The sequence below is a fragment of the Phyllobates terribilis genome, unplaced genomic scaffold (genome assembly GCF_046119375.1).
Source record: "Phyllobates terribilis strain yellow unplaced genomic scaffold, ASM4611937v1 Scaffold_5__5_contigs__length_657084704, whole genome shotgun sequence".
Classification (NCBI taxonomy): domain Eukaryota; kingdom Metazoa; phylum Chordata; class Amphibia; order Anura; family Dendrobatidae; genus Phyllobates; species Phyllobates terribilis.
The window spans coordinates 634219298-634245528 of NW_027362765.1; the positions used below are offsets into that span (position 1 = coordinate 634219298).

Here is a 26231-nt window from a genome sequence, read left to right on the forward strand (position 1 = left end):
CCATTTTTTTGGAATTCTGACATTGCTGATGAGCTGCCGAATCTGTGGACCATCAAACACACCGGCCTTTATTTTTTCAAATGACAGGCTAGGAAATGCCAAAATGAGGTACTTGAAACAGTTTCCTTCACTTGGCAAAGCTTTAACAAATTGCTTCATGAGGCCCAGTTTCATATGCAGTGCTGGTGTCATGCCGTAAATGGGGAAAACGGGAAATGTCTGGGAGTTGGGACCCGAACCTGTCACACTAGGGGAGCCCTGACTTTCCCTTATCTCAGGGGTACCACTGAAGGTGAGGAGGCCCGAGTCGCAAGCGTCTCCCTATCTCCTGCACAGGCCCTGTCAGTGACCCCCTCTCCCCCAGGAAGAAAGACAGTAGAAATAGAATAATACTGTAACAAGACAGGGAAAACAGACAGGGTAAATTGAAATAGCAAGCTCACCAAAAATACACTCACAGCCACAAAGGAAAACACAGGGAAAGAGTAGGTAGGAAAATTAAATGGAAATGAGGAAAGGAAAACACACAGCCAAACAGCAAGCAGCAATCCCAAGGTAAACCTCCAACTACTCCAGACAACAGACTCCTTCTCCTCACTCCAGGTTAGGCAGAATGAACTGAACACCAACATCAACTGAATGGGCATGTGAATATTTATAGGGAAGGAAAACTGACATTAACCCCTGATTGCCCAAAGGAAAAAGCAGCATTTAAACAGCAAATATGACAGGGCCGTCATGAATCGTTTAATACTTTGTGACAGGTGGGAATATAATGTTCTTTCCATCAACAAGCCGCTTATGTAGAATGACAGATGTTGGAGGCCAATTACTCATCACCTAATGCTTCTCACGAGCTCTGCTGTCTCACATGCACAAAAAACAAGGATACTCGGTGTATCCACATTGCTGACCAAGAAGTAAGCATACCATTTTAAGATAGACACAGATGATCCAATTGTGTTTGTGAAACAACTCTGAATAGCCAATTGGGACTGCACCAAACAAATTGCCATTGTGGAGGAGGACACACTTTAAGCTCCGCTTTGAGCTATTGATGAAGAGTCGCCATTCTCATTTGAGTTACAGATTGGAATTCCTAATTCTTCAATTAAACCATGTACTGTATGCTATGGCAATGCACAAAGCCACTGCCACTTCTAAAGTATTGCAGAAATGCACGTTTTCTGGATTGTAAGTAGGATACCTTTGCTTCTTTTTCAAGCAAGTTTTTCTCATGCAGTCTTGATACTAGGAGTTCTGAAGCCTTTTTGATAGTTACAAATCTCATGCCAAATTGTTCAACTCATGCTGGCTGAATCCCTTACGAACTGAGACATCTTCAGTTTCAAAATTGTCATCATTGCTGTCCCTTTGTTCTTCACCATAATGCTGTTCTTGAAAAGAGGGTCTGAAAACTGGCACTGGGATTTCAGCTGAATGAGGCACTGGATGATTAGCTAACGGTAGACTAAGATACTCTACTTTGTATTTATTTTCCTTGTTATATCCTTTACAAAAGTAACAGTCACTGGAATGATCTCTTGGCTCTCGCCAAACCATAGGTATACCAAATGGCATCTTATCACATGTTCCCTTCATCCAGATGCTTAAACGCTCAGCACACTGCTTTCACACCTTGTGAGTGGCCCAAGACTTATCTTGATCACCAAGCTTTACTTTGAAATATGCAATATAGGCTTGCTAGGCAAATGTGCTGATGTTCATCCTTTGACTGGGAATGGTGAAACTGCCACAGATTTAACAAAATTAACCAAGACTGTTACACTTACAACAAGAAATAGCAGAGACAGACATGATCTAAAAGAAAGGAAATAAGAGTGCAAATGAAAAGTAAATTGTGCTTACTCCATGTATACAGACTTTCGGAATATATTTCTCTATATAAAGTGGTACACAACCTCTCACCACACTGTCTGACGTGTAACTGAATAGCCTAGTTAAATAACATGTTGCCGGTCACCCAGGTTGTCCTCCACCCCACCCCACTCGAGGGCGGTTCGCTCTCTGCCAATAGCAGCAGAGAAAAAACCTGACGTGATAGAAGAAAACTAACCGCAGTTTTGAAATCAGCAAAAAAATTGAACTCAACAAAAATTATGTTCAAAATTGTTCCCTAATGAATAGGTGTAGAAATATTGCAGAAAATCTGCAAAAACTCAAAAACTCACAAATACTCATAGTGGCAAAGTAACCTAAGAGTTTTTGGTGAGTCTTTTACACTGCATATTTTTGCAAAAATGCAAGTAACCTATTTTACTTAATGGGTGCAGAAATGGTGCAGAAAGTTTGCAACATCAAAAACTCACCAAAAACTCATAGTGGGAAGAAAAAGACTGACTTTGCTGGAACAGAGGCCCTAACAGAGTCCACAGTGCCTCATTACAGTGATTGGTTCCATCTGAATAACTTTTTTTGGAATTTACACGAAAACCCCCGATGTCGTTCGTATAAGTGCTATACTGTATAAGTGATAAGTTGGCTTTATTCTTTGGGTCAGTATAATTATAGAAATAGCAGATTTATATATTCTTTTCTATGTTTTGTACTTTTACACACTAAAAATTATTTTTATAAAATGTTGTTTTTTTCTCTCCATTTTCTAAGAGCTATAGCTTTTTTACTTTTTGGCCAAGAGAGTTTTATCGGGGCTTATTTTTTGCGGTATGAGTTGAAATTTTTATTGGTATACATGTTTATTCTGTTTTTTGTGTGTCAGCATGATGAAAATCTATATTTGTGCCATGTCTTTTCACTGTACAGAATAAATGACGTAGCAGTTTTATAGTTTGAGTTACTCCAGATGTGCAAATACGAATTATACTTGTGTTGTACTTTTTGGTTTATTTTGACATAATTTGGACATAAAAGCTGCCTTTTCAGTGGCGAAAAGGCTTTATTTTTTTTCGGGATTTTTTTTTTTTTTTTAATATTTGTCCAAATTGTATTGATTTTTTTCTCTTTTACTTTTTTCACTTAGTTCCACTAAGGGCCGTGAATAAATTTTACTTTGATTCCTGGTCTCATGTACTACAGTACTAGGGTTAGAGTGAGAGCCCTAGGTGTTGCTATCACGGCAGAGGCATTAAATGGCCAAGATTGTTTCTAAAGCAGAATGGGACTGAAGCAGTAAGGTGTCAGCTGTCATTTACAGCCAACAGTTGCTGCATTTTTGCTCATCGGGGTCGGGGGGGGGGGGGGGCACTATTTATTTAATCCTGTGTGTCATAAAAAAATGGTGCTGAGGAATAAGGCCCCTTAATTACTGCCATTAAAAGGTGTATTGGTGGTCTTTAAGGGATCAAAGAGGTCTCCTCATCAACCACAATAGTGCATAGCACACTGCTTAAGGAAATTTGAATGTTGATTTGATGGTAAATTATATTTCTTCTTCACAGATTATTCAGATTACAATGGCTTTTATCCAAGTTGCTTTTGGGACAATCCTTGTGTTTACTGAAGGAGTTTATAATTACAGTTTGACTACAGAAATAGCTATACATTTTTGGGGAGCAGCTATTGTAAGTATTGATATACTAATCTGGAAATTTCTTAAAATGACACCTGTAAAAATCTGTCTATAATTGTGTGAAAGGGTATTATATTTATGTTATTACACGGGCTGATAATTGAAAAAAACGATTATTGAGTGTGTAAATGTTAGCTGATCACATATTTTAACTTAATTTAAAAATAATTTTTATTGGCAGCTCCTCTTCCTATATGACTTGGGGATATGCTGCATTGCTGTGGCCTCTGTGGAGGCCAAACAATTGTATTAATGATCATTCCTCCCCTGTGGTCGTCAATTACATAATTTGCAAGAGCGACGTCACAGTCGGCATTTTGCTAATTTGTTTCCTTGGCAAACAGGACTCATCCAGCCATGAGATTTACAAAGAGCCGGTGCTACAGTGGCATGTAAACGATTTGGCACTCCTGGTCAAAATTACTGTTATTGTGAACAGTCACCATATTTTTCAGTCTATAAGACACCAACTGGACCATAAGACGCACCTAGGTTTTAAAGGAGGAAAATAGAAAAAAAAATGTAAGCAAAAAATGTGGTCATGATGCACTTTTAAGGAGGAGGGGGTCTGCTGCTGACACTGGTATAGGGATAATGTCCCCCAATTATATTAATATCCCCCATCCTGGTATATTTGCCCTCCCTTCCTATTATATGTGGCCCCATCCCCATCCTGGTATGCATGGCACCCCTCATCCCTATCCTGGTATGCATGGCACAGCAATCCCCATCCTGGTATGCATGGCACCCCTCATTCTTATCCTGGAATGCATGGCAAAGCAATCCCCATCCTGGTATGCATGGCACCCCTCATCCTTATCCTAGTATGCATGGCACCCCTCATCCCTGTCCTGGTGTGCATTGCACCCCTCATCCTCATCCCGGTATGCATGGCCCCCTCATCCTTATCCTGGTATGCATGGCCCCCTCATCCTTATCCTGGTATGCATGACCCCCTCATCCTTATCCTGGTATACATGGCCCCCCTAATCCCCATCACGCTGCTCATAAAAAAAGATAAACACTCCTACTCACCTTCCTTCTCTCTCCTTCAGCACTGCGTCCTGTCTCCCCGCACTGATCTCGCCATGTGAGCCGCACATGACGTCACTGCCATGCGCGGCTCACAAGGTGAAATCAGCTGCTGGAGAAGTCACAGATAACATCTGCGTGACCGCGTGTCAAATCAGGGATGTTCATGGGCGGAGCCAATTTTTTTGCGCGAACAAGCTGGAAACCCGAACACGAATTTGTAATGCCGAACAACATTACCCACGAGCAGCTCTCACTGAAATTTTGATTGCTCTTCCAGACCACATCTTGACCTCCACTGTTCCTGTTAACTGCCATTTCTTAATTACATTTCGAACTGAGGCAACTTGAAAATGCTTTGCTATCTTCTTATAGCCTTCTCCTGCTTTGTGGGCCTCCACCATGTTCATTTTCAGAGTGGTAGACAGCTGCTTAGAAGAACCCATGGCTGCTGTTTTTTGGCACAAGGTTAGAGGAGACTTGTAGTTTTCCCAGCTTTATTAAAACCATCACCTTGCTTTCCTAACGATGATAGTGAACAAGCCATATCCCTAACAGGGTAATTAAGGTCTGAAACCTTGGTCAAAGTTATCTAAGCACACAAATTTCCAAGGGTGACCAAACTTTTGCATCGACACATTTTCCTTTTTGTAATTTTTAAAATGTAAAAAAATGACAATATACTTTTTTCTTGCTTAAAATACAAAGGAAATGTGTCATCTTTTACTTTGGCCCTTATAGAGATAATTTCATCTTCAACTTGCTTAACTGTTCACAATAACAGTAATTTTGGCCAGGGGTGCCCAAACTTTTACATGCCACTGTAGTTCCGGGTTGAGTCCTGCATCACTCATGGTTCTTTGGCCATGTACAATGCGCCAATCAATTTGCAGAGACAGAGATTTGCAAAAAGGGGACGACTCTTGCCAATCATGTCAATCACTCCAACAGGGGCATGATAACATGATTAATGGGAAGCTTAGTATTGAGAAAAAAAAACCCTCATGACTAATCACTCACTAATTAGAATAACACAAGCCCAGTAATATAATTAGTTTTATAGCGTTTCAAAAATTTATAAGCCACAGGAATTACATAAAGGGTTCAATAAAGACATAGTGGTGGTTTGGGACCTGTGAAAGGTGACAGGTTCCTTTAAGGGCTAGTTATAATGTTAATATGCGCTCATTAGAAATTTGCATTTGTAAGCCTGCCTTTGACTGTGTTTCACTGAAGTGCTTTTTTAATACACCTCTGTCATCAAAGCACCACTCCAGCGTTTTTTTTTTATTTTATATCCTGAGCGGTGCCACTAATGTAAGTTCCCTGCCCCTAGTCTCATACTTACTAGCCGTCGTCTTCATCTGTTATCGGTAAGTCTTCAGCAGGTTGTGACCTGCTGTATCGCTCCAGTGTTTGCTGGGCGATCCGGAAGTCACAAGTAAATGTCAGTCTATGAAAACCAGAATAAGGCCAGGACGAGGCTCTCATAGACTTATACTGAGAGCTTTTGACCGTTACCTCTAACTTCAGTCAGAAGTTGCAATCACAAGATGCAAGTGCCGAAGAGCTGAAGATGGTGGCTGGTAAGTATAATTCTAGGTTCAAGAAACTTATGTTAGTGGCACCACTCCAGTGCTGAAATTAAAAAAAGTCTGGAGTGATGCTTTAACAAAAGTTCAAGTTTTATAATTTTCAGTGGCAGCACAATATTTGTCAGTAACATTACAGTTGAATGATGCAGCACACTTGCCCCTTTATTCTTCCTATTTTTCCTGTCAATTGCACTCTTCACTGCTTCTGGGTCCACATTAATCTACAGTGCTATCTGCTTGTGCTCCTTGCTCTGTAAACTCAAGTACCGAGTACATGGACTCTGTAGCCCTCAGCTGTGATGTACATTTTCATCATAGAATGAAACATAGAAGGATTAAAGAAACACTTCTGAGATATATGACGCGCCCCTGGGCCTGTGTCGCGCTGCGTTGCGCACGCGGGAGCTTACCCGGAGCCGGATCTCTTGAGGGTTGTAGTCTCGTGGCGGTGACCCGGTCCGTGCCCAGGGAGTCAAACTGAGCGGCGATGTAACAGCGGTAGATGTAGGACGACTACGCCACCCGTTGAATGCAGCTATGGAGCTGCCGCTGCAGGACAGTCCGCTGAGGCCGGTGGATGGATGGTGCAGCATAGATGGTATAACCCCCAACGGGAGGGTATGGCCTCAGGGCAGCAGATGTGGATGATGGGGGTAGCAGGAACCACTCAGAGACGGTGCGGTGTAATTCAGGGTCTTTACTGGTAACAACGATAGACCCTCCCGGAGTACTTGCTAGTGAACGGGGCCTGGTCAGTCCTTGAGCAGATGGGATCTCCCCTGGCCAGGCGGAGTTGTAGGCCTCCCAAACTGACTGTACTCTTCTGGCTACCTTGCTAGAAGCGGATATAAGTAGCCCACGTCCCTGAGTGTACCGTGTGGTGCTCACCCGTATGGCCGGTGACTCGGGGCCTTCTAATGGCTTCCGCTCCACGATGGCGGTGCTGGTCCCACGCGTGTGACCGTGCCTTCGGGCTTCTTGGCCAGAGGACCTGAAATCCCCTGCCTGACGGATTCTGCTGCTGGGTAGGAGTTAGTCCCCACAGCCTCGGACTCCGGGTCCGGTAAGAAATCTTCTCAGTCAGGGCGAGCTCTACAGCTGCCAGCCCCTGACTCGTAGTAGTATTGCTTCTGCTGTTTCTTGTCTCTACTCTCCTTGACTGACTAACCCTGCCTCAGCCCAGGGTTTATACAGGGGAAGTCCTTCCCCTCCCAAGACTGGGCAGGAGGTGTGGCATGCACAGGATCCCTGACCAAAGGACCTCCCACCTGCTCTCAGACATAACATTACATTACTGTGGAAAACCAGACCCCTGGGGTGCCACATTCCCCCCTAGTGAAATTTAGTACTCCGGGACTAAACATATTTTAGAAAAAAAACATAACAAGATATAACAACAATAATAGTACAATAAGAAGAAACACATAAAGGTGGTCACGGCATGTCCGTAACCGGGTGTAGTCTTTGAAGAAAAGCAAGGTGTCCATTTCACCAAAACAGGGAGACGTAACCAGGTAGGGGTCTGTCCTACCCCGAGTCCTTAACAGTCTCTAGTCCATCCTGGGTTACGCTCCAACTAATTGTACAAGGATTCCCGGTAGATCCACCAAGGATTCCTAAAAATAACTGGAAACACAAAATTATACACAAGCAACAATACACAGATAAACATAAATAAAACAATTTATACACTTCAAATCCTCCAGCGTGCGGGTAACTGGCCTCTAGTGGCCCTAGTGGACCTACGGAGCTGACTGTCTGGCCCTGAACTACAGGGTGTAGGAGCTGTCAAGGGTAAACTGGGCAGCTGTCTACCGGCTCTTTGTCTCACTAGGGGTACGGCAGGCTCACTATAAGCAGAGGGTTGATCCTCCTGTTCTGCTTGTGTGGAGTCTTCTGCCTCCTGGACCGGCTGTTCTTCCAGCTCTACCTGTTGCTCCGTAGGTGCTTGGGATGCTGGTTGGAGGAAGGTGAGTACGGGTACCACAACTGCACCATTGACTTGAGTCCAAGACCGAGGGAAGTCCCCGAGCACAGTACTAACCATATCTTCCCTTTCCTCTACGGGTCGATGGTCTTCTTGTTCCTCTTCAGGGTTCCTCAGTTGTTCGGGACACTTCTTCAGGTGGTCCCGGGATACAATGGCGGTGGTTTCCCCTCCGTCTTTACTGATGGTACAAACCTTCGGGTTCTCGTGGCTTGAGGGCAGTACGGTGTACGGGTCCTTCTCCCACTGGTCATCCAACTTGTGGAGCCGTCTCTTCCTCTTCAAGACCTGCTCTCCGGGTACCAGGGGAACAGCGGGAGCATACTGGTTGTAAGTTTTCTCTTGTCTTTCCCTAGCCTGACAGAGACTTCGCTCCACGCTCTCCTGTACTCTCCGGTACTGCTGCTGCCTCTCTGTGTCCCAGTCTGTTTCTGGTGAAGTGTCCTCGGGTGTCAGGACTCCCATTTCCAGGTCAACAGGTAACTTACCAGGTCTTGCCCTCATTAGGTAAGCCGGGGTACAGCTGGTGGAACCCACCGGGATGTGGTTGTATAGGTCCACCAGATCGGGCAACTTCTCGGGCCACAGACTGCGTTCTTCCAGGGGCAACGTTTTTAGAAGATCCATTACCACCTGGTTCATTTTCTCACAAAGTCCATTAGTTTGCGGATGGTAGGGTGTCGTCCTTATCTTCCGGCAGCCATACAGATTGCAGAATTCCTGGAAGACCTCCGCTTCAAAGGCAGGTCCCTGGTCCGTCAGCACTTGGTCCGGGTACCCGTGTGGACGGCAAAAGTGCTGCTGGAAGGCTCTAGCTGCTGTTTGAGCCGTTAAGTCCTTGACGGGGACGACAACCAGAAACCGGGAGTAATGATCCACGATGGTTAACGCGTAGACGTAGCCACTTCTGCTTGGGGTCAGTTTTACATGATCCAAGGCTACCAGTTCCAACGGTTGCCGGGTGACGATGGACTGCAGGGGAGTCTTCTGGCTGGCACGGTCCTTCCTTCTCAGGTTGCACGGGCCACAGTCTCTGCACCACTTCTCAATGGTTCCCCTCATGCCTACCCAGTGGAACCGCTCGCGCAGCAGGAACTCCAGCTTCTTCCACCCGAAGTGCCCAGCTCCGTCGTGGTATGCCTCCATCACCATGGCTGCGTCCCTTCGTGGCACCACTACTTGCCAGAGTAATTCATGCGTCCGGGAGTTAACCATTCTGCGGCACAACTTCCCTTTGTAAAGGAACAGTCGACTCTTCTCTGCCCATAGTTGTTTGGCTTCCTCCGGAGCGTCTGGTTCAAGGCGAGCCTCCGGCCGAGTCAGCATCTCCTTCACCAGTCGGACGGCAGGGTCGCTGTCTTGCGTTTCCGCCCAGTTGTAGTGGGGTAAGGGGTTCAACGTAGCAGTCTGCTTACTCCTTACCTGGTGGGAATACTGAATAGTCCCATGACGGTGGAACGCAGGGAGTTCAACTTCTTCCAGTCCCTCCGGATCTTCTCCTCCGTCCGGCAGGTTGGGCATCCTGGACAGGGCGTCCGCGTTGGTATTGGAGCGTCCTGCCCGGTATTTGATTGTGAACTCGTAGTTGGACAGACGGGCCATCCACCTCTGCTCCAGGGCACCGAGTCTTGCCGTGTCCAGGTGTGTCAACGGGTTGTTATCCGTGTACACGGTGAACCGGGAAGAAGCGAGGTAATGCTTAAAGCGCTCGGTGACTGCCCATACTACGGCCAGGAACTCTAGCTTAAATGAGCTGTAATTCTCGGGGTTCCTTTCGGTGGGTCGCAGTTTTCGGCTGGCGTAGGCGATTACTCGTTCCTTCCCCTGCTGGATCTGGGACAGTACGGCTCCTAGCCCGATGTTACTGGCGTCGGTGTAGAGGATAAAGGGCTGGATATAATCCGGGTACGCCAGGATTTCGTCCCCCGTAAGGGCCATCTTCAGCTGGCGGAAGGACTCTTCTTCCAGCTCCTCCCATTTGAAGGGCGGCTTCTGGTTCTTGGCCTTCCGGGACTGGCCTATCAGGAGGTCCTGCATAGGTGCTGCCTTTTTGGTGAAACCGGGAATAAACCTTCGGTAGTAGCCTACCAACCCGAGGAACTGCCGCACTTCTTTTACGCTGGAGGGGCTTGGCCATTCCTTAATTGCGGTGATCTTATCAGGGTCGGGAGCCACTCCGTCAGCGCTCACCACGTGTCCCAGGTACTGCACCTTTGGTTTCAGGAGGTGACACTTGGAGGGTTTCACCTTTAGGCCGTAACTTGCCAGAGCTTCGAACACTTCCGCCAGGTGTTTCAGGTGGTCCTCATACGTCTTGGAATATACGATGACATCGTCCAGGTACAACAGGACCGTCTCGAAGTTTCTGTGGCCCAGACAACACTCCATTAGTCGTTGGAAGGTTCCCGGTGCGTTGCAGAGTCCGAACGGCATGCAGGTGAACTCGCTAAGTCCCATCGGGGTGGTGAATGCGGTCTTCTCCCGGTCCGCCTCTGCTACAGGAACCTGCCAGTACCCGCTAGTGAGATCCAAGGTAGAGAAGAAGTTAGCAGATCTTAAAGCAGCCAATGACTCCTCTATCCTTGGTAAGGGGTACGCATCCTTGTGTGTGATACGATTGATTTTCCGGTAATCTACACACATCCTCATGGTGTTGTCTTTCTTTCGGACTAAGACTAGTGGAGCTGCCCAGGGGCTACAGCTATCCCTGATCACCCCAGCCTCCTTCATGTCTCTAAGCATCCCCTTGGCGTGTTGGTAGTGGGCAGGGGGTACGGGTCGATACCTCTCTTTTATAGGAGGATGGTCTCCCGTGGGGATGTGGTGTTCTACCCCCTTGACTCGCCCGAAGTCTAACGGGTGTTTACTGAACACTCTCTCGTACTCCTGAACCACCCGATAGACTCCTTGTTTCTGGTGTGCGGGAGTGGAGTCAGTACCCAGATGTAGTTGCTGACACCAGTCCTCCATGTTTTTCTTAGAGCCGTTACCTTCCTCCGGGTGAGATGGAGGCAAGGGTTCCACAGATTGTATAGAATTTTGGTTAATGGTATATAATTTGGCTAGCGTGGCATACCGGGGCAGGTACACTTCCCTCTCCCCGATATTTATTATGCGAACGGGCACCCTCCCATGGCGTACATCAACCACCCCCCGTGCTGTCAAAATGGTGGGCCTACTGTCCGAGTAAACTGGTTCTACCATTGCCTGGTAATCTCTACCTCTCAGACCAATAGCTGCCCGGCACCAAATCATCATTTCACTTTTTGGGGGCATGGCAATAGGAAAAGGGTCACACATTCTTACGCTACCAATCTCACCGCCGGAGAGTTCCACCTGTTGCCGTCGCATCAGTGCCCGGATCTCTTTCTGGAGCACCCGCTGCTCGCCGGAGCTGGCGTTCTTGGCAACCTGCTGTAAAAGGAAAATCACCTCTGCAAGACAATTTTCAATTACATTAGTTCCTAGAGTTATTTTTGGGTGACTCTCATGTTTGTCAATATCTACAATGATCAGTCCCTGTGCTGCCAGTTCGACTCTACCGATTTTGATGGTCACCTCTTTAAATCCGATCTGTGGCACGGGCTGGCCATTGCTGGCGATGATACTCAAGTCGTCGTCAGGGTAGCGGGTAATATCCGAGTCATTCCAGTACTGCTTAAAGAGCACGTACGGGATGGTGGTGACCTGTGACCCGGTGTCCAGTAGGGCACTCATGGGAATGCCATCCAGTACCACAGGCAAGACTGGACGTCCTCCCACATATCTGTCGCGCCAGTTCGATGGGCCTGGTGATCTTTTTCCTGGGGGTTGGCCCTCTACCCCAGGTTGTGCCCGTTTAAAGAACAGTACCTTTCCATATGTCCGGGTTGATTGCAGCGGCGGCAGATGGGTCGTCCGTCCTCGCTGTATCGGTCACTGGGTCTTCCTCTGGCCGGTGGGGTCCTCCTTGGTCGACGCCACGGGATGTCCTCCGGTCCGGATGCCAGCTGGATCTTCCCTGGGGTGGAAACCTGTAAAGACTGCACAGTTCGGGTTAGCGCAGCAACGCTCTTAGCTAGCTCTTGGACCTGATGGCGTAGGTCTGGAGCCGGGTCATTGTCCAAAGCCTGCGCATCAGCTCCCACAGGCCCTGCCGACAAGGGCGCCGCCTCCTGGTGGTAAGTGATAGCTGGGCGCCTGTGGGTCACAACGCCACCCGGTGCCGGTTCTCGGAGCACCCGGATGGCTCTGTCCTTGAACTGTGCAAAGTCTAGATGGGGATCCTGTAAGGCCATTGCCCGCAACTGGGTTCGGTGGGCATTGCAATATAAACCCTCTATAAATTGTTCAGTCAACAGCCTGTCCTCGTTTCCCACCCCATCAGGGTCGGTCTGCTTTATGGCCCTCAGGGCCTCTTGTAGGTTGAGTGCATAGTCCCTTATACTTTCATGCGCTCGCTGCTTGCACCCGTAGAATCTAAGCTTAATCTCGGCTGAGGTGCGGGTATCAAAGGTGTCCTTCAGCCGGGTTAGTATCCCTGCGACAGTCTTCCTCCCAGGTGGCCAGGATTTTACTTCCCTTTTGGCTGCCCCAGTTAGTTGGGCCACCAGGATGCTCACTTTTTGCTCTTCTGTGAGGGGGTACACCTGGAAGAGGCTATCCAGCTTTTCTCTAAAGTCATGCAGGGTATGTGACTCCCCTGAGTACTGGGGTAGCCAAGCTGCTCCCGGGATATAGGGCATGGTGAAGGGCATAACTGCAGCAGCGGTGGCGCTGGCGGGGGTTGAGGCAGTGAAGCTCTCCTCCGTATCCGACATCTTCCTCCCCCCTAGTGGACCGTGGCCTACCTTGCGATGATCCTGTTCCGTAGGCCGCGGCTCCGCAGTGGATCGTCAGGGTTGAGGACCTTCCGTCGCGCTCCGGTGACGTCGGCGTCTGCTGGGCTCCTTCCAGGACCTTACGCAACGTCCGGACGTGAGGCGGGGCTTCAGTTCTCGCGCGCTTTCGGAGTCCACGCCCCTCTTCTTCCCGCGCGGCGTCCTCAAGATGGCGTCCAATGGCGGGAAAACTCCACGGATGGCGGGAAGAAGGTCGAAGATGGCGCCGGATGGCGGGAAAACTTCGCGGATGGCGGGAAGAAGGTAGAAGATGGCGCCGGATGGCGGGAAACCTCCACGGATAGCGGGAATCTTCACCACTGGTAAGTTTGAACAGTCTTTGCTTTTCAGGCACGCAGTACCCGGTGGTTGCGGGCACGAGATCCTGCCGACTACGCCAAAGTTGACGCGCCCCTGGGCCTGTGTCGCGCTGCGTTGCGCACGCGGGAGCTTACCCGGAGCCGGATCTCTTGAGGGTTGTAGTCTCGTGGCGGTGACCCGGTCCGTGCCCAGGGAGTCAAACTGAGCGGCGATGTAACAGCGGTAGATGTAGGACGACTACGCCACCCGTTGAATGCAGCTATGGAGCTGCCGCTGCAGGACAGTCCGCTGAGGCCGGTGGATGGATGGTGCAGCATAGATGGTATAACCCCCAACGGGAGGGGTATGGCCTCAGGGCAGCAGATGTGGATGATGGGGGTAGCAGGAACCACTCAGAGACGGTGCGGTGTAATTCAGGGTCTTTACTGGTAACAACGATAGACCCTCCCGGAGTACTTGCTAGTGAACGGGGCCTGGTCAGTCCTTGAGCAGATGGGATCTCCCCTGGCCAGGCGGAGTTGTAGGCCTCCCAAACTGACTGTACTCTTCTGGCTACCTTGCTAGAAGCGGATATAAGTAGCCCACGTCCCTGAGTGTACCGTGTGGTGCTCACCCGTATGGCCGGTGACTCGGGGCCTTCTAATGGCTTCCGCTCCACGATGGCGGTGCTGGTCCCACGCGTGTGACCGTGCCTTCGGGCTTCTTGGCCAGAGGACCTGAAATCCCCTGCCTGACGGATTCTGCTGCTGGGTAGGAGTTAGTCCCCACAGCCTCGGACTCCGGGTCCGGTAAGAAATCTTCTCAGTCAGGGCGAGCTCTGCAGCTGCCAGCCCCTGACTCGTAGTAGTATTGCTTCTGCTGTTTCTTGTCTCTACTCTCCTTGACTGACTAACCCTGCCTCAGCCCAGGGTTTATACAGGGGAAGTCCTTCCCCTCCCAAGACTGGGCAGGAGGTGTGGCATGCACAGGATCCCTGACCAAAGGACCTCCCACCTGCTCTCAGACATAACATTACATTACTGTGGAAAACCAGACCCCTGGGGTGCCACATATACATTTGAAAGCAGAAGTTTACATACACTATATAAAAAGACACATCTGCATGTTTTTCTCAATATCTGCATGAAATCAGAATAAACCTTTCCCGTCTTAGGTCAATTAGGATTACCATAATTTTTAATTTTTAATATTTGCCAAATGCTAGAATAATGAGAGAGAATGTTTTAAGGCATTTGTATTACTTACTGCAAAGTCAAAAGTTTACATACATTTCATTAGTATTTGGCACCATTACCCTTAAACTGAATGACTTGGGTCAAACGTTTAGGATATCCTTCCACAACCTTCTCACAATAGTTGGTCGGAATTTGGGCCCATTCCTACTGACAAAACTGGTGTAACTGATCCAGGTTTGTAGGTCGCCTTGCTCGCACCTGCTTTTTCAGCTTTGCCCATAAATTTTCAATAGGATTAAGATCAGGGCTTTGTGATGGCCACTCCAAAACATTTACTTTGCTATCCTTAAGCCACTTTGTTACCATTTTGGCAGTATGCTTTGGGTCAATGTCCATTTGGAAGACCCATTTCCGCCCAAGCTTTAACTTCCTGGCTGATGTCTTGAGATGTTGCTTCAGTATTGCCACATAATCTTCTTTTCTCATATATTTTGTGAAGTGCACCAGTTGCTCCTGCAGCAAAACAACCCCACAAAATGATGCTGCCACACCCATGTTTCACAGTTGGGATGGTGTTTTTAGGCTTCCAAGCTTCTCCCTTTTTACTCCAAATGTAATGATGGTCATTATGCCCAAAAAGTTCAATTTTAGTTTCATCAGACCACAGGACGTCTCCAAAAATTAAGGTCTTTGTTCCTGTGTACATTTGCAAACATTAAACTGGCTTTTTTTGTTTGTTTTGGGGTAATGACTTCTTCCTGGCAGACTGGCCTTTCAGCCCATGTTGATACAGTACTCATTTCACTGTGGATATTGACACAATCTTACCAGCTTCCGCCATCATCTTCACAAGGTCTTTTGCTTTTGTCCTTGGGTTGATATGCACATGCTGAACCAAAGCACGTTCATCTCTGAGACACAGAACCCGACTCCTTCCTGAGCGGTATGATGACTGGACATTTCCATCTTGTTTCTATTTGCGTATAATTGTTTGTACAGATGAATGAGGCACCTTCAGGTATCTTGAAATTGTACCCAAGGATGAGCCAGACTTGTGCAAGTCCACAATTCTCTTCCTGATATTTTGGCTGATTTCTTTAGACTTTCCCATGATGCTACACAAAGAAGCAGTGTGTTTCAGGTCTGCATTAAAATACATTCAAAGGGGTGTCTCTAATTAACTCAGATGTTGCCAATAAAACTATCAGGAGCTTCCAAACACATGACATCATCATATAGGCAGTCCAGAATTGTTTAAAGGTATAGTAATCTTAGTGTTTTGACTTTGTAGTAAGCAATAAAAATGCCTTAAAACAATGTCTCTCTCTCATTATTCTGGCATTTGGCAAATATAAAAAATTATGGTAATCCTAATTGACCTAAAACGGGAAAGGTTTATTCTGATTTCATGTCAGATATTGAGAAAAACATGCATGTGTGTCTTTTTATATTATGTATGTAAACTTCTGGTTTCAACTGTTTTAAAGATTTTTCTGTATTTTCATGACTATGAAAATTGTACATTCACACTGAAGGCATCAAAACTATGAATTAACACATGTGGAATTATATACTTAACAAAAAAGTGTGAAACAACTGAAAATATGTCTTATATTCTAGGTTCTTCAAAGTAGCCACCTTTTGCTATGATGACTGCTTTGCACACTCTAGGCATTCTCTTGATGAGCTTCAAGAGGTAGTCACTGGAAATGGTTTTCACTTCACAGGTGTGCCCTGTCAGGTTTAATAAGTGGGATTTCTTGCCTTATAAATGGGGTTGGGACCATCAGTTGTGTTGTGCAGAAGTCAGGTGGATACACAGCTGATATTCCTACTGAATAGACTGCTAGAATTTGTATTATGGCAAGAAAAAAGCAGCTAAGTAAAGAAAAATGAGTGGCCATCATTGCTTTAAGAAATGAAGGTCAGTCTGTTATGATCTGCAACATAAACTAAGGAAAGAATGGGAAAAGCTGTCCCTACAGTAAGACTAAGCTGAATCCCTACGATGTAGCGGGCAGCCTGTTCCTTGTGAACAGACCCGCCTTCGTCCTTGGCTAGTCTGAACGGAGACATATTGAATAAAGGGAGGGGTCCCCAAAAGAACTAAGGACTGGGACAAAAATGGGACACCTCCTAACAGAAGTTGTTGCAGAGCAAGAAGACAAACTGACAAAAAGTACTAGAGGTCCCAGAGGACCAAGCAAACTAGACAGAGATAGGCACCGAAGCACCTGGCTAGAGAGACAGGCAAAAAACACTGAAGTCCAGCAAAGCCAGAAGGGCGGAGCTGGAATATATAGGCAGCTGGTCACGTGACCGCAAAACACAAGATAGCAAAAACTAACAGGAGGGTTCTAACAGTACCCCATCTTCTATGAGGATCCTCGGGATCCTCCAGGCCCAGGCCTATCAGGAAACCTCCTGTGGAAAGCTTTAACAAGCCTAGGAGCAGAGACATCATCCGTCCTTACCCAGGAGTTGTCTTCGGGACTGAAACCCTTCCAGGAGACAAGATACTGTAATATCCCTCTATGCCATCTTGAATTCAAAATACGAGAAATTTCATATTCACCGTCTTCCACCACAGGAGGAACTGTGACAGTGGCGTCCCTATTAGAAACGTCAGCCTTTTTCAACAAGGAAACATGAAACACAGAATTAATCTTCCAGGAAGTAGGGACATCCAACCTGACAGCAGATGGGTTAACAACCTGAAGCACTTTAAATGGACCCACAAACTTAGGACCCAGTTTTTTAGAGGGAATCCTCAACTGCAAGTTCTTCGAGGACAACCAAACCATGTCACCCACAGTAAACAAAACCTCTTTACGTTTCCTGTCAAAATACTTCTTGGACTTCTTGTTAGCCTCTTGCAGGTTACAACATACATTAGTCCAAACTCTCTCCAAATCACCGGAAAAATTCTCCTCCTCCGGCACCGCCGACCCCAATTTGGTGAACGAACCAAAATACGGATGTCTCCCAGTGCAACAAAAAAAAGGAGAACACCCAGCAGAGGAGGATGTATGATTGTTAAGAGCAAATTCTGTGAGAGGCAGAAACTCAGACCACACCTCTTGATTGTCCGCCACAAAACAATGCAAAAACTGTTCAACATCCTGGTTCTTTCTTTCAGTCTGTCCATTAGACTCAGGATGATACCCAGACGAAAATGACAAATGAACTCCCAACCTGTCACAAAAAGCACGCCAAAAGCGAGCCACAAACTGAGGTCCTCTATCAGAAACAATATCCGTGGGAACGCCATGAGCTTGACAATCTCCTTAACAAACGCCTTAGCGAGTGTCTTGGTGCAGAGCAACTTAATGAATGGAACCAAATGACACTTCTTACTAAAATGGTCTACGACCACCCAGATGACAGTAAAACCCTCAGACACAGGAAGATCAGTAATAAAATCCATAGAGAGATGCGTCCAAGGCGCACTAGGAACCTCCAGAGGGCAAAGCAACCCCGCAGCAGGAGTATGTGAAGCCTTTGACCTGGCACACACAGTACACTGACGCACCCACTTGATGACTTCCTTCTGCCATCCAGGCCACCAAAAACTGCGACTGATAAGTCTCTTGGTCTCCGAAACTCCTGGATGACCTGCCAACTGAGACTCATGACACTCCACAAACAAATCTCTCCTAAAGGCTCTAGGCACGAACAACCTCCCATGGGGAGTGTTAGATGGAGCATCATCTTGAGCATTCAGAATCCCATTCTCCAAAACGGAGTCCAATGCCGCCGCCACAACTCCTTTCTGCAAAATGCTCTCCTCCTCTGCACCGACCGTAGGAGAGAAGCCGCGAGATAAAGCATCGGCTTTAACATTCTTAGTACCAGGGATATAGGTAACAGAAAAATGAAACCGAGAAAAAAAAGTGCCCACCTAGCTTGACGGGCATTCAAGCGCTTGGCAGCATCCAGATAGATCAAATTCTTATGATCTGTGAAAACCTGAATAGGAAATCTAGCGCCTTCCAAAAAATGATGCCAGTGTTCAAACGCAAGTTTAATAGCCAGCAACTCCCGATTTCCAACACCATAATTCAGCTCGGTTTCCGAATTTTTTTTCGAAAAGAAGGCACAAGGATGTACTCCACCCTTGTTCTCCTGAGACAAAACTGCTCCGACCCCCACTGATGAAGCATCGACCTCGACCAAAAAAGGTTTGGTCTCATCAGGCTGTATAAGGAAAGGGGCAGAACTGAACCTCTCTTTGAGATACTCAAACGCTTCAATGGCTTCAGTAGTCCACTGGGTCGTATTCGCACCTTTCCTGGTGAGATCGGTTAGAGTTTTAACAATTACAGAAAAATTCTTAATGAATTTCCTGTAATAATTGGCAAAACCCAAAAACCTCTGTATAGATTTCAAACCAATAGGCCTAGGCCATTCCTGCACAGCCTGAACCTTCACAGGGTCCATCTCAAAGCCCTCGCTGGAGACAATGTAGCCCAAAAAACTAATTTTCTGCACAGCGAGCTCGCATTTCTCCAGCTTAGCAAAGAGTGAATTATCACTCAATAACTGCAAAACTTCACTTACACTCTGCCAATGGGACTCTAAATCTGGTGAATAAATCAAAATGTCATCCAAATACACAACCACATTCTTACCAATCAAAGGTCTCAGGATGTCATTAATAAGGTTCTGAAAAAATGCAGGTGCATTGGTAAGACCGAAGGGCATCACCAGATTCTCAAAATGACCTACCGGAGTGTTAAAAGCAGTTTTCCATTCATCGCCCTCCTTCACACGTAACAAATTGTATGCCCCTTGGAGATCAATTTTTGAGAACCACTTGGCCCCCACTAACTGGTTAAACAAGTCAGGAATTAACGGCAATGGGTAGGAATTGCGTACAGTAATCTTATTAATTTCACGAAAATCCAGACATGGACGTAAACCGCCGTCCTTTTTTTTAACAAAGAAGAATCCGACTGCCACAGGCGACTTAGAAGGTCTAATGTGACCAGCAGCCAGGATAGTCTCTATGTACTCCTCCAAGGCCTTTATTTCAGGGATAGTCAGATTAAACAAGCGACTTTTGGGAAGAATAGCACCTGGAACAAACTCAATGGCGCAATCATAATCCCTATGAGGAGGTAAAACTTGCGACTCCTCCTCCGAAAAAACCCTCCAAAAATCTTGAATAGGTACTGGTAATTCCCCTTTTTCCACAGCCGCAATGCGACCATTACAACATTTATCATAGCACTTTGGACTGCTAGACTTAATCACATTAGTAGACCAGTCCAACAAAGGATTGTGCAGTTTTAACCAAGGTAATCCTAGAACAACTGGAGAGGGCAAATTATCCAAAACAACCAAATCCAAACTTTCTTGGTGAACACCATTGATAGTGAGAGGAAATGCAGCAGTCTTGTGAGTAATACATTTCAAAGGAGTGTTATCAATTGCAACCACAGAAACAGGAGATGACAAAGGTTTGGATTTCAATTTAAGTTTTTCCAAAAACCCTTTATCAATCACATTAAGTGTTGAACCACAATCCACAAATACCTGAAATTCAATCAAATCTCCCTGCAGAGTAGTACTCCCAGAAAGGAACACTCCTGCAGAGCGTAAACAAGCTATACGGGCGTAACTGACCTTTTTTTTATCTTTACTTAAACGACGCTCGCAATACTTAAACAAATGATCGGCTTTACCACAATAAAGACATAAACCTTCGGTGAATCTCCGATCTCGTTCTTGAGAGCGGAGTGACATCGCCCCAACTTTCATTGGTTCTCCGCTGTCAGAGCAGATTTTCTGGAAACTAGGACCTGAAGTTACAGGAGTTTTTACATCATTGACACTGGACCTTATTCTCCTGTCCACACGAACAGCTAACTGCATAGCTTCCTGCAGAGTTTCAGGTGCAGGGAATGCAATTAGAAAATCCTTAACCCTTTCACTCAGACCAGCAAGAAATAAACTTTTCAGCGCCGAATCATTCCACTTAACTTCTGAAGCCCATCTCCTGAAGTGTGTGCAATAAATTTCAACATCATCTGACCCCTGATTCAAACGTCTAAGTTCTGATTCAGCAGATGAGATTCGATCAGGATCGTCATATAATAGCCCCATAGCAGAAAAAAATTCCTCAACAGAACTTAAACACGGATCATTAGGTTGGAGAGAAGAGGCCCACCCCTGTGGTTCTTTGCGCAAAAGTGACATAATAAAACCAATGCGCCGTGATTCATTCCCAGAGGACCTCGGTCTCAAACGAAAATATAACAAACAAGTATTTTTAAAGGAAAAAAAATCTTGCTGTTTACCATAAAAAATATCAGGCAGTCCTACCTTGGGTTCGACAAAATTCGCTCCAGGACAGCTACTCACGTGTTGCTGAAGCTCGGCCACCTCCAGAGACAATCCCTGCAGGCGTTGAGCCAACTCCTGGACGGAAACCATATTGATCCCCGAATTTCTTTCCTTTTAGTTTTTTTTTTTTTGGGCTGGACTTACTGTTATGATCTGCAACATAAACTAAGGAAAGAATGGGAAAAGCTGTCCCTACAGTAAGACTAAGCTGAATCCCTACGATGTAGCGGGCAGCCTGTTCCTTGTGAACAGACTCGCCTTCGTCCTCGGCTAGTCTGAACGGAGACCTATAGAATAAAGGGAGGGGTCCCTAAAAGAACTAAGGACTGGGACAAAAATGGGACACCTCCTAACAGAAGTTGTTGCAGAGCAAAAAGACAAACTGACAAAAAGTACTAGGGGTCCAAGAGTACCAAGCAAACTAGACAGAGATAGGCACAGAAGCACCTGGCTAGAGAGACAGGCAGAAAACCCTGAAGTCCAGCAAAGCCAGAAGGGCGGAGCTGGAATATAGAGACAGCTGGTCATGTGACCGCAAAACACAAGATAGCAAAATCTAACAGGAGGGTTCTAATACAGTCAGTCTGAAAAATTGTGAAAACTTTGAAAGTGTCCCCAAGTGCAGTTGCAAAAACCATCAAGTGCAACAAAGAAACTGGCTCACATGAGGACCGCCCCAGTAAAGGAAGACCAAGAGTCACCTCTGCTTCTGAGGATAAGTTTATCCGAGTCACCAGCCTTAGAAATCGCAGGTTAACAGCAGCTCAGATTAGAGACCAGGTCAATGCCACACAGAGTTCTAGCAGCTGACACATCTCTACAACAACTGTTAAGAGGAGACTTTGTGCAGCAGGCCTTAATGGTAAAATAGCCGCTAGGAAACCACTGCTAAGGACAGAAGAGACTTGTTTGGGCTAAAGAACACAAGGAATGGACATTAGACCAGTGGAAATCTGTGCTTTGGTCTGATGAGTCCAAATTTGAGATCTTTGGTTCCAACCACATTGTTTTTGTGCGACGCAGAAAAGGTGAACGGATGGACTCTACATGCCTGGTTCCCACCGTGAAGCATGGAGGAGGAGGTGTGATGGTGTGGGGGTGCTTTTCTGGTGACACTGTTGGGGATTTATTCAAAATTGAAGGCATACTGAATCAGCATGGCTACCACAGCATCTTTCAGCGGCATGCTATTCCATCCGGTTTGCGTTTAGTTGGACCATCATTTATTTTTCAACAGGACAATGACCCCAAACACACCTCCAGGCTGTGTAAGGGCTATTTGACCAAGAAGCAGAGTGATGGGGTGCAACGCCAGATGACCTGGCCTCCACAGTCACCAGACCTGAACCCAATCGAGATGGTTTGGGGTGAGCTGGACCGCAGAGTGAAGGCAAAAGGGCCAACAAGTGTTAAGCATCTCTGGGAACTCCTTCAAGATTGTTGGAAGACCATTTCCGGTGACTACCTCTTGAAGCTCATCAAGACAATGCCAAGAGTGTGCAAAGCAGTCATCAAAGCAAAAGGTGGCTACTTTGAAGAACCTAGAATATAAGACATTTTCAGTTGTTTCACACTTTTTTTGTTAAGCATATAATTCCACATGTGTTAATTTATAGTTTTGATGCCTTCAGTGTGAATGTACAATTTTCAAAGTCATGAAAATACAGAAAAATCTTTAAATGAGGTGTGTCCAAACTTTTGGTCTGTACTGTATATATATATATATATATATATGTGTGTGTGTATGTGTATATATATATATATATATATATATGTATATATATATGTGTACATATGTATATGTGTGTGTGTATATATATATATATATATGTATATATATATATATATATATGTATATATATTGTAGGGGTTTGGTACTCACTCAGCCGCTTTTGAGGTCGTCACAGGAGTCAGTTTCTTTAAAATGTCCAAGGCAGGTTTATTCGGACTTCATAAAACATACTTTTGAAGTAAATGAAGCATAGCCTTGTCCGGCACAAAGTAACAAAACACAGCCTTGTCAGGCACAAAGTAACAAAACAGGAAAATAAACAGTCCATACAGTGTTCACTTGCTCACAGTCAGTGTCCTGTAGCACAGACACGTTGGAGGTCTCCACACCACCAGCCACAGACACTGAACGAGACACTTGGTCTCTATTTTATACACAAGCCCTGTGGTGGGAATATATGGGCAGCCAATCCCACCTGTCTCTTGTGACTGCTCATAAAAACTGGCCCTGAAACGCCCAATTAATCCTCTCATCACTTCTTGTGCTGAAGCTTGCTTTACTGGTTTTACATCACTGAAGCTACCAACCTCAGCGATACATGTCTCCCCTCAAGGACATGTCCGTTGCCATCTTATATTTATGCATCTCAGAAGTGTTTCTTTAATATATATACAATGGGTCATACCTAGCGCAGGGTCTTTAGGGGAAGTGTATGGCACATAAAATTAACAACTTAAGGAGCAAGGGCACCCTACGTACGGCACATGACTGCGTATAACTGCAGTGGTCAGAGATAGTTCTGATCATGGTAGTTCAACTTCTTATCTGACTAAAACAAGGGCAACCCTGGCATCTAAACTGTCAAACAGAGATGGAGCCCCCTCTATGACCCCATCATCTCCCCATCCCTTGCAAAGTAGATGTCAATAATGGCTACCCCTTAAAGACAGGGTCGATTTTTTTTTTGTCATGGTACTTTCATTTTTTTTCCTTTCTTCCAAGAGGCATGACTTTTTTTATTTTTCCTTCCACATAGCAGCATATGGGCTTGTTTTTCATGGAATGAGTTGTAGTTTTAGATTGCATTATTCTTTTCATCATATAGTATACTGAAAACAAGAATATAAATTCTAAGTGGTGTCAAATGGTCAAAAAAATACAAGTCCGCTATTACTTTTTGGGCTTTGTTTTTACAGTGCTCATTGTGCGGTAAAGTGACCTGGAATCATGGTTCTCCAAAAAAGTACAAACATGGCAGTATCAAACTTACAAGGTTTTTTTAATATTTTAGTTGTGTGAGGCAGTGACTGGGATCGTATACGAGTGACGTTATATATCACTGGCTGGTGAGGACTCTGCCGGCCGCTATCCTACATTGGGTGGGGCAAGGGGACCCCGGCACCCCCTACCAGGTGGTCAGCCTGATCGAGCGTTACTCGGCCACTCAGGACTTTATACGGGACTCTGCCCCCTCGCGGCTGTCACGCCGAACCCTGCCAACCCAGGAACTGAGAAAGGGGTCACGTCGCTCTGCTGAGGACAGTCAGCACTGTACTCGTGCTGAAGGGGTACCCCAGAGTGAGAGTAGCAGGAGACCGGTTCCCTCCCAAATGGTCATAAGACCTAACAGTACCTCCACCCTTAGGTGCTGGCGGTGTCAGAGGCCAGGACATGTGGTTGCTAACTGCCCCCTGACTACAGAACCCATGGACTGCGGGTATAACCGCCGGGTCTCAATGTACGCCCAGACCGTCTGCACTGCGAGTGCCAACCCCTCGGACAGTGAACCCCAACTGTGCCAGGTACTGGTTAATGGGTACCCAATGGAGGCTCTCTTAGACTCGGGGAGCCTAGTGACTTTGGTACATAGGTCACTGGTGGCAGGAGACAACCCCAGTGAACGGACAGTCGGGTTTGTGTGTATCCATGGGGACCTCCGAGAATACTCAACCGCAGATGTAGTTTTGTCCACGCCATGTGGAGACATAAAACATGTGGTGGGGGTGGTAAAAACTCTTCCCTATGGGACTGTGTTGGGAAGAGACTTGCCCCTGTTCTGGACCCTGTGGAAAAACAAAATCCACTCTCCCCCAGTAAAATTTATTACGGGCGCTGTACCCGAAGAACCCGAGTCAGGGGTACCTGCCGTAGGGGTGTCCAACCTAGGTACAGAGTGTGACCCCGATAGGTTTCCCCTAGAGGTGCTGGCAGGAGGGGTCGAGGAGACCCCATCAATCCCCGAGCTGGAAGTGTCCCGGGGCACGATTGGGACAGCTCAGCTACAGGATCCCACCCTGACTCGGGCGCGGGATATGGTGTTAGAGGTAAATGGCGTACCTCAACAGCCCGGTGCAGATACTGTGTTTCCACGCATGGTGGTCAACGATGAGTTGCTCTATAGGGTAGACAAAATCAGAGATGATTTGGAACAGTTAGTGGTACCTCAGTCGTACCATCGGGCGGTTCTGGAGATGACACACACACACCTGCTGGGTGGACACTTAGGGGTTAAAAAGACGCAAGAGCGTATCTTGCAGCGGTTCTTTTGGCCTGGGATTTATGCGGAGGTCCAAAAGTACTGCGGAACCTGCCCCAAATGTCAGCTGACCACACCCACCGCAAGCTTCTGTAGCCAATTGGTACCTCTGCCAGTGATAGAGGTACCTTTTGAACGGATTGCAATGAACTTGGTAGGGCCCATTGTAAAATCCGCTCGTGGCCACCAACATATACTTGTGGTCGTCGACTATGCCACCCGATACCCAGAGGATATTTCGCTGCGCCACACCTCGCCGAAACTGATTGCACGGGAGCTGTTTGCCATGTTCTGTCGCCTTGGGCTACCTAAGGAGATCCTGATGGATCAAGGGAGCCCTTTTATGTCCAAGGTTATGAAGGAACTTTGCAAACTACTGAAAATAAAACAATTGCGCACCTCGGTGTACCACCCTCAGACCGACGGGCTAGTAGAACAGTTCAATAAAACCCTCAAGTCAATGTTAAAAAAGGTGGTTTCTAAGGACGGAAGGGATTGGGACAGGTTGCTACCCTATTTGATGTTCACTGTCCGTGAGGTGCCCCAGGCTTCCACAGGGTTCTTTCCCTTTGAGTTATTGTACGGCAGACACCCTAGGGGTCTGTTAAACGTAGCCAAAGAGACCTGGGAACAAGAGCCGACTCCACATAGGAGTATAATTGAACATGTGGCTAGTATGCAGGACTGGATCGCGGCGGTCATGCCCATCGTGAAAGAACATCTGTTAGATGCCCAGGCAGCACAGAGTCGCACATATAATAACAGAGCCACGGTCAGGTATTTTAACAAGGGCGATTGGGTGTTAGTACTTGTACCCACAGCCGAGAGTAAGCTCATGGCCAAGTGGCAAGGGCCATATGAAGTTCGAGAAAAGGTGGGAGGGGTAAATTACCGGGTGTATCAGCCCGGAAGGAGGAAACCAGAGCAGCTTCAGCATGTAAACCTGCTAAAACCTTGGAAAGATCGAGAATGTTTAGTTACAGAGGTCACTTGGGGCATGCCGTCAGAGAGTTCTCTACCTTCAGCCAGGGATGCGTCCGGGGGAGGGGTCAGGATAAGTGATGCTCTCACTAAACAGCAGCGACAGGAGGCTCGC

The 26231-nt window shown here is 46.6% G+C and overlaps 1 protein-coding gene across 1 annotated transcript in view; it reads left to right on the top strand.

Moving 5' to 3' along the window:
* LOC141271676 (membrane-spanning 4-domains subfamily A member 15-like) overlaps positions 1–26231 on the top strand; it is a 296948-nt gene that overhangs the window by 97803 nt on the left and 172914 nt on the right. The window contains exon 2 of the mRNA XM_073681714.1: positions 3420–3542. Within this exon, the coding sequence (XP_073537815.1) occupies positions 3420–3542 (123 nt within the window). The remainder of the gene's footprint in view (positions 1–3419; positions 3543–26231) is intronic.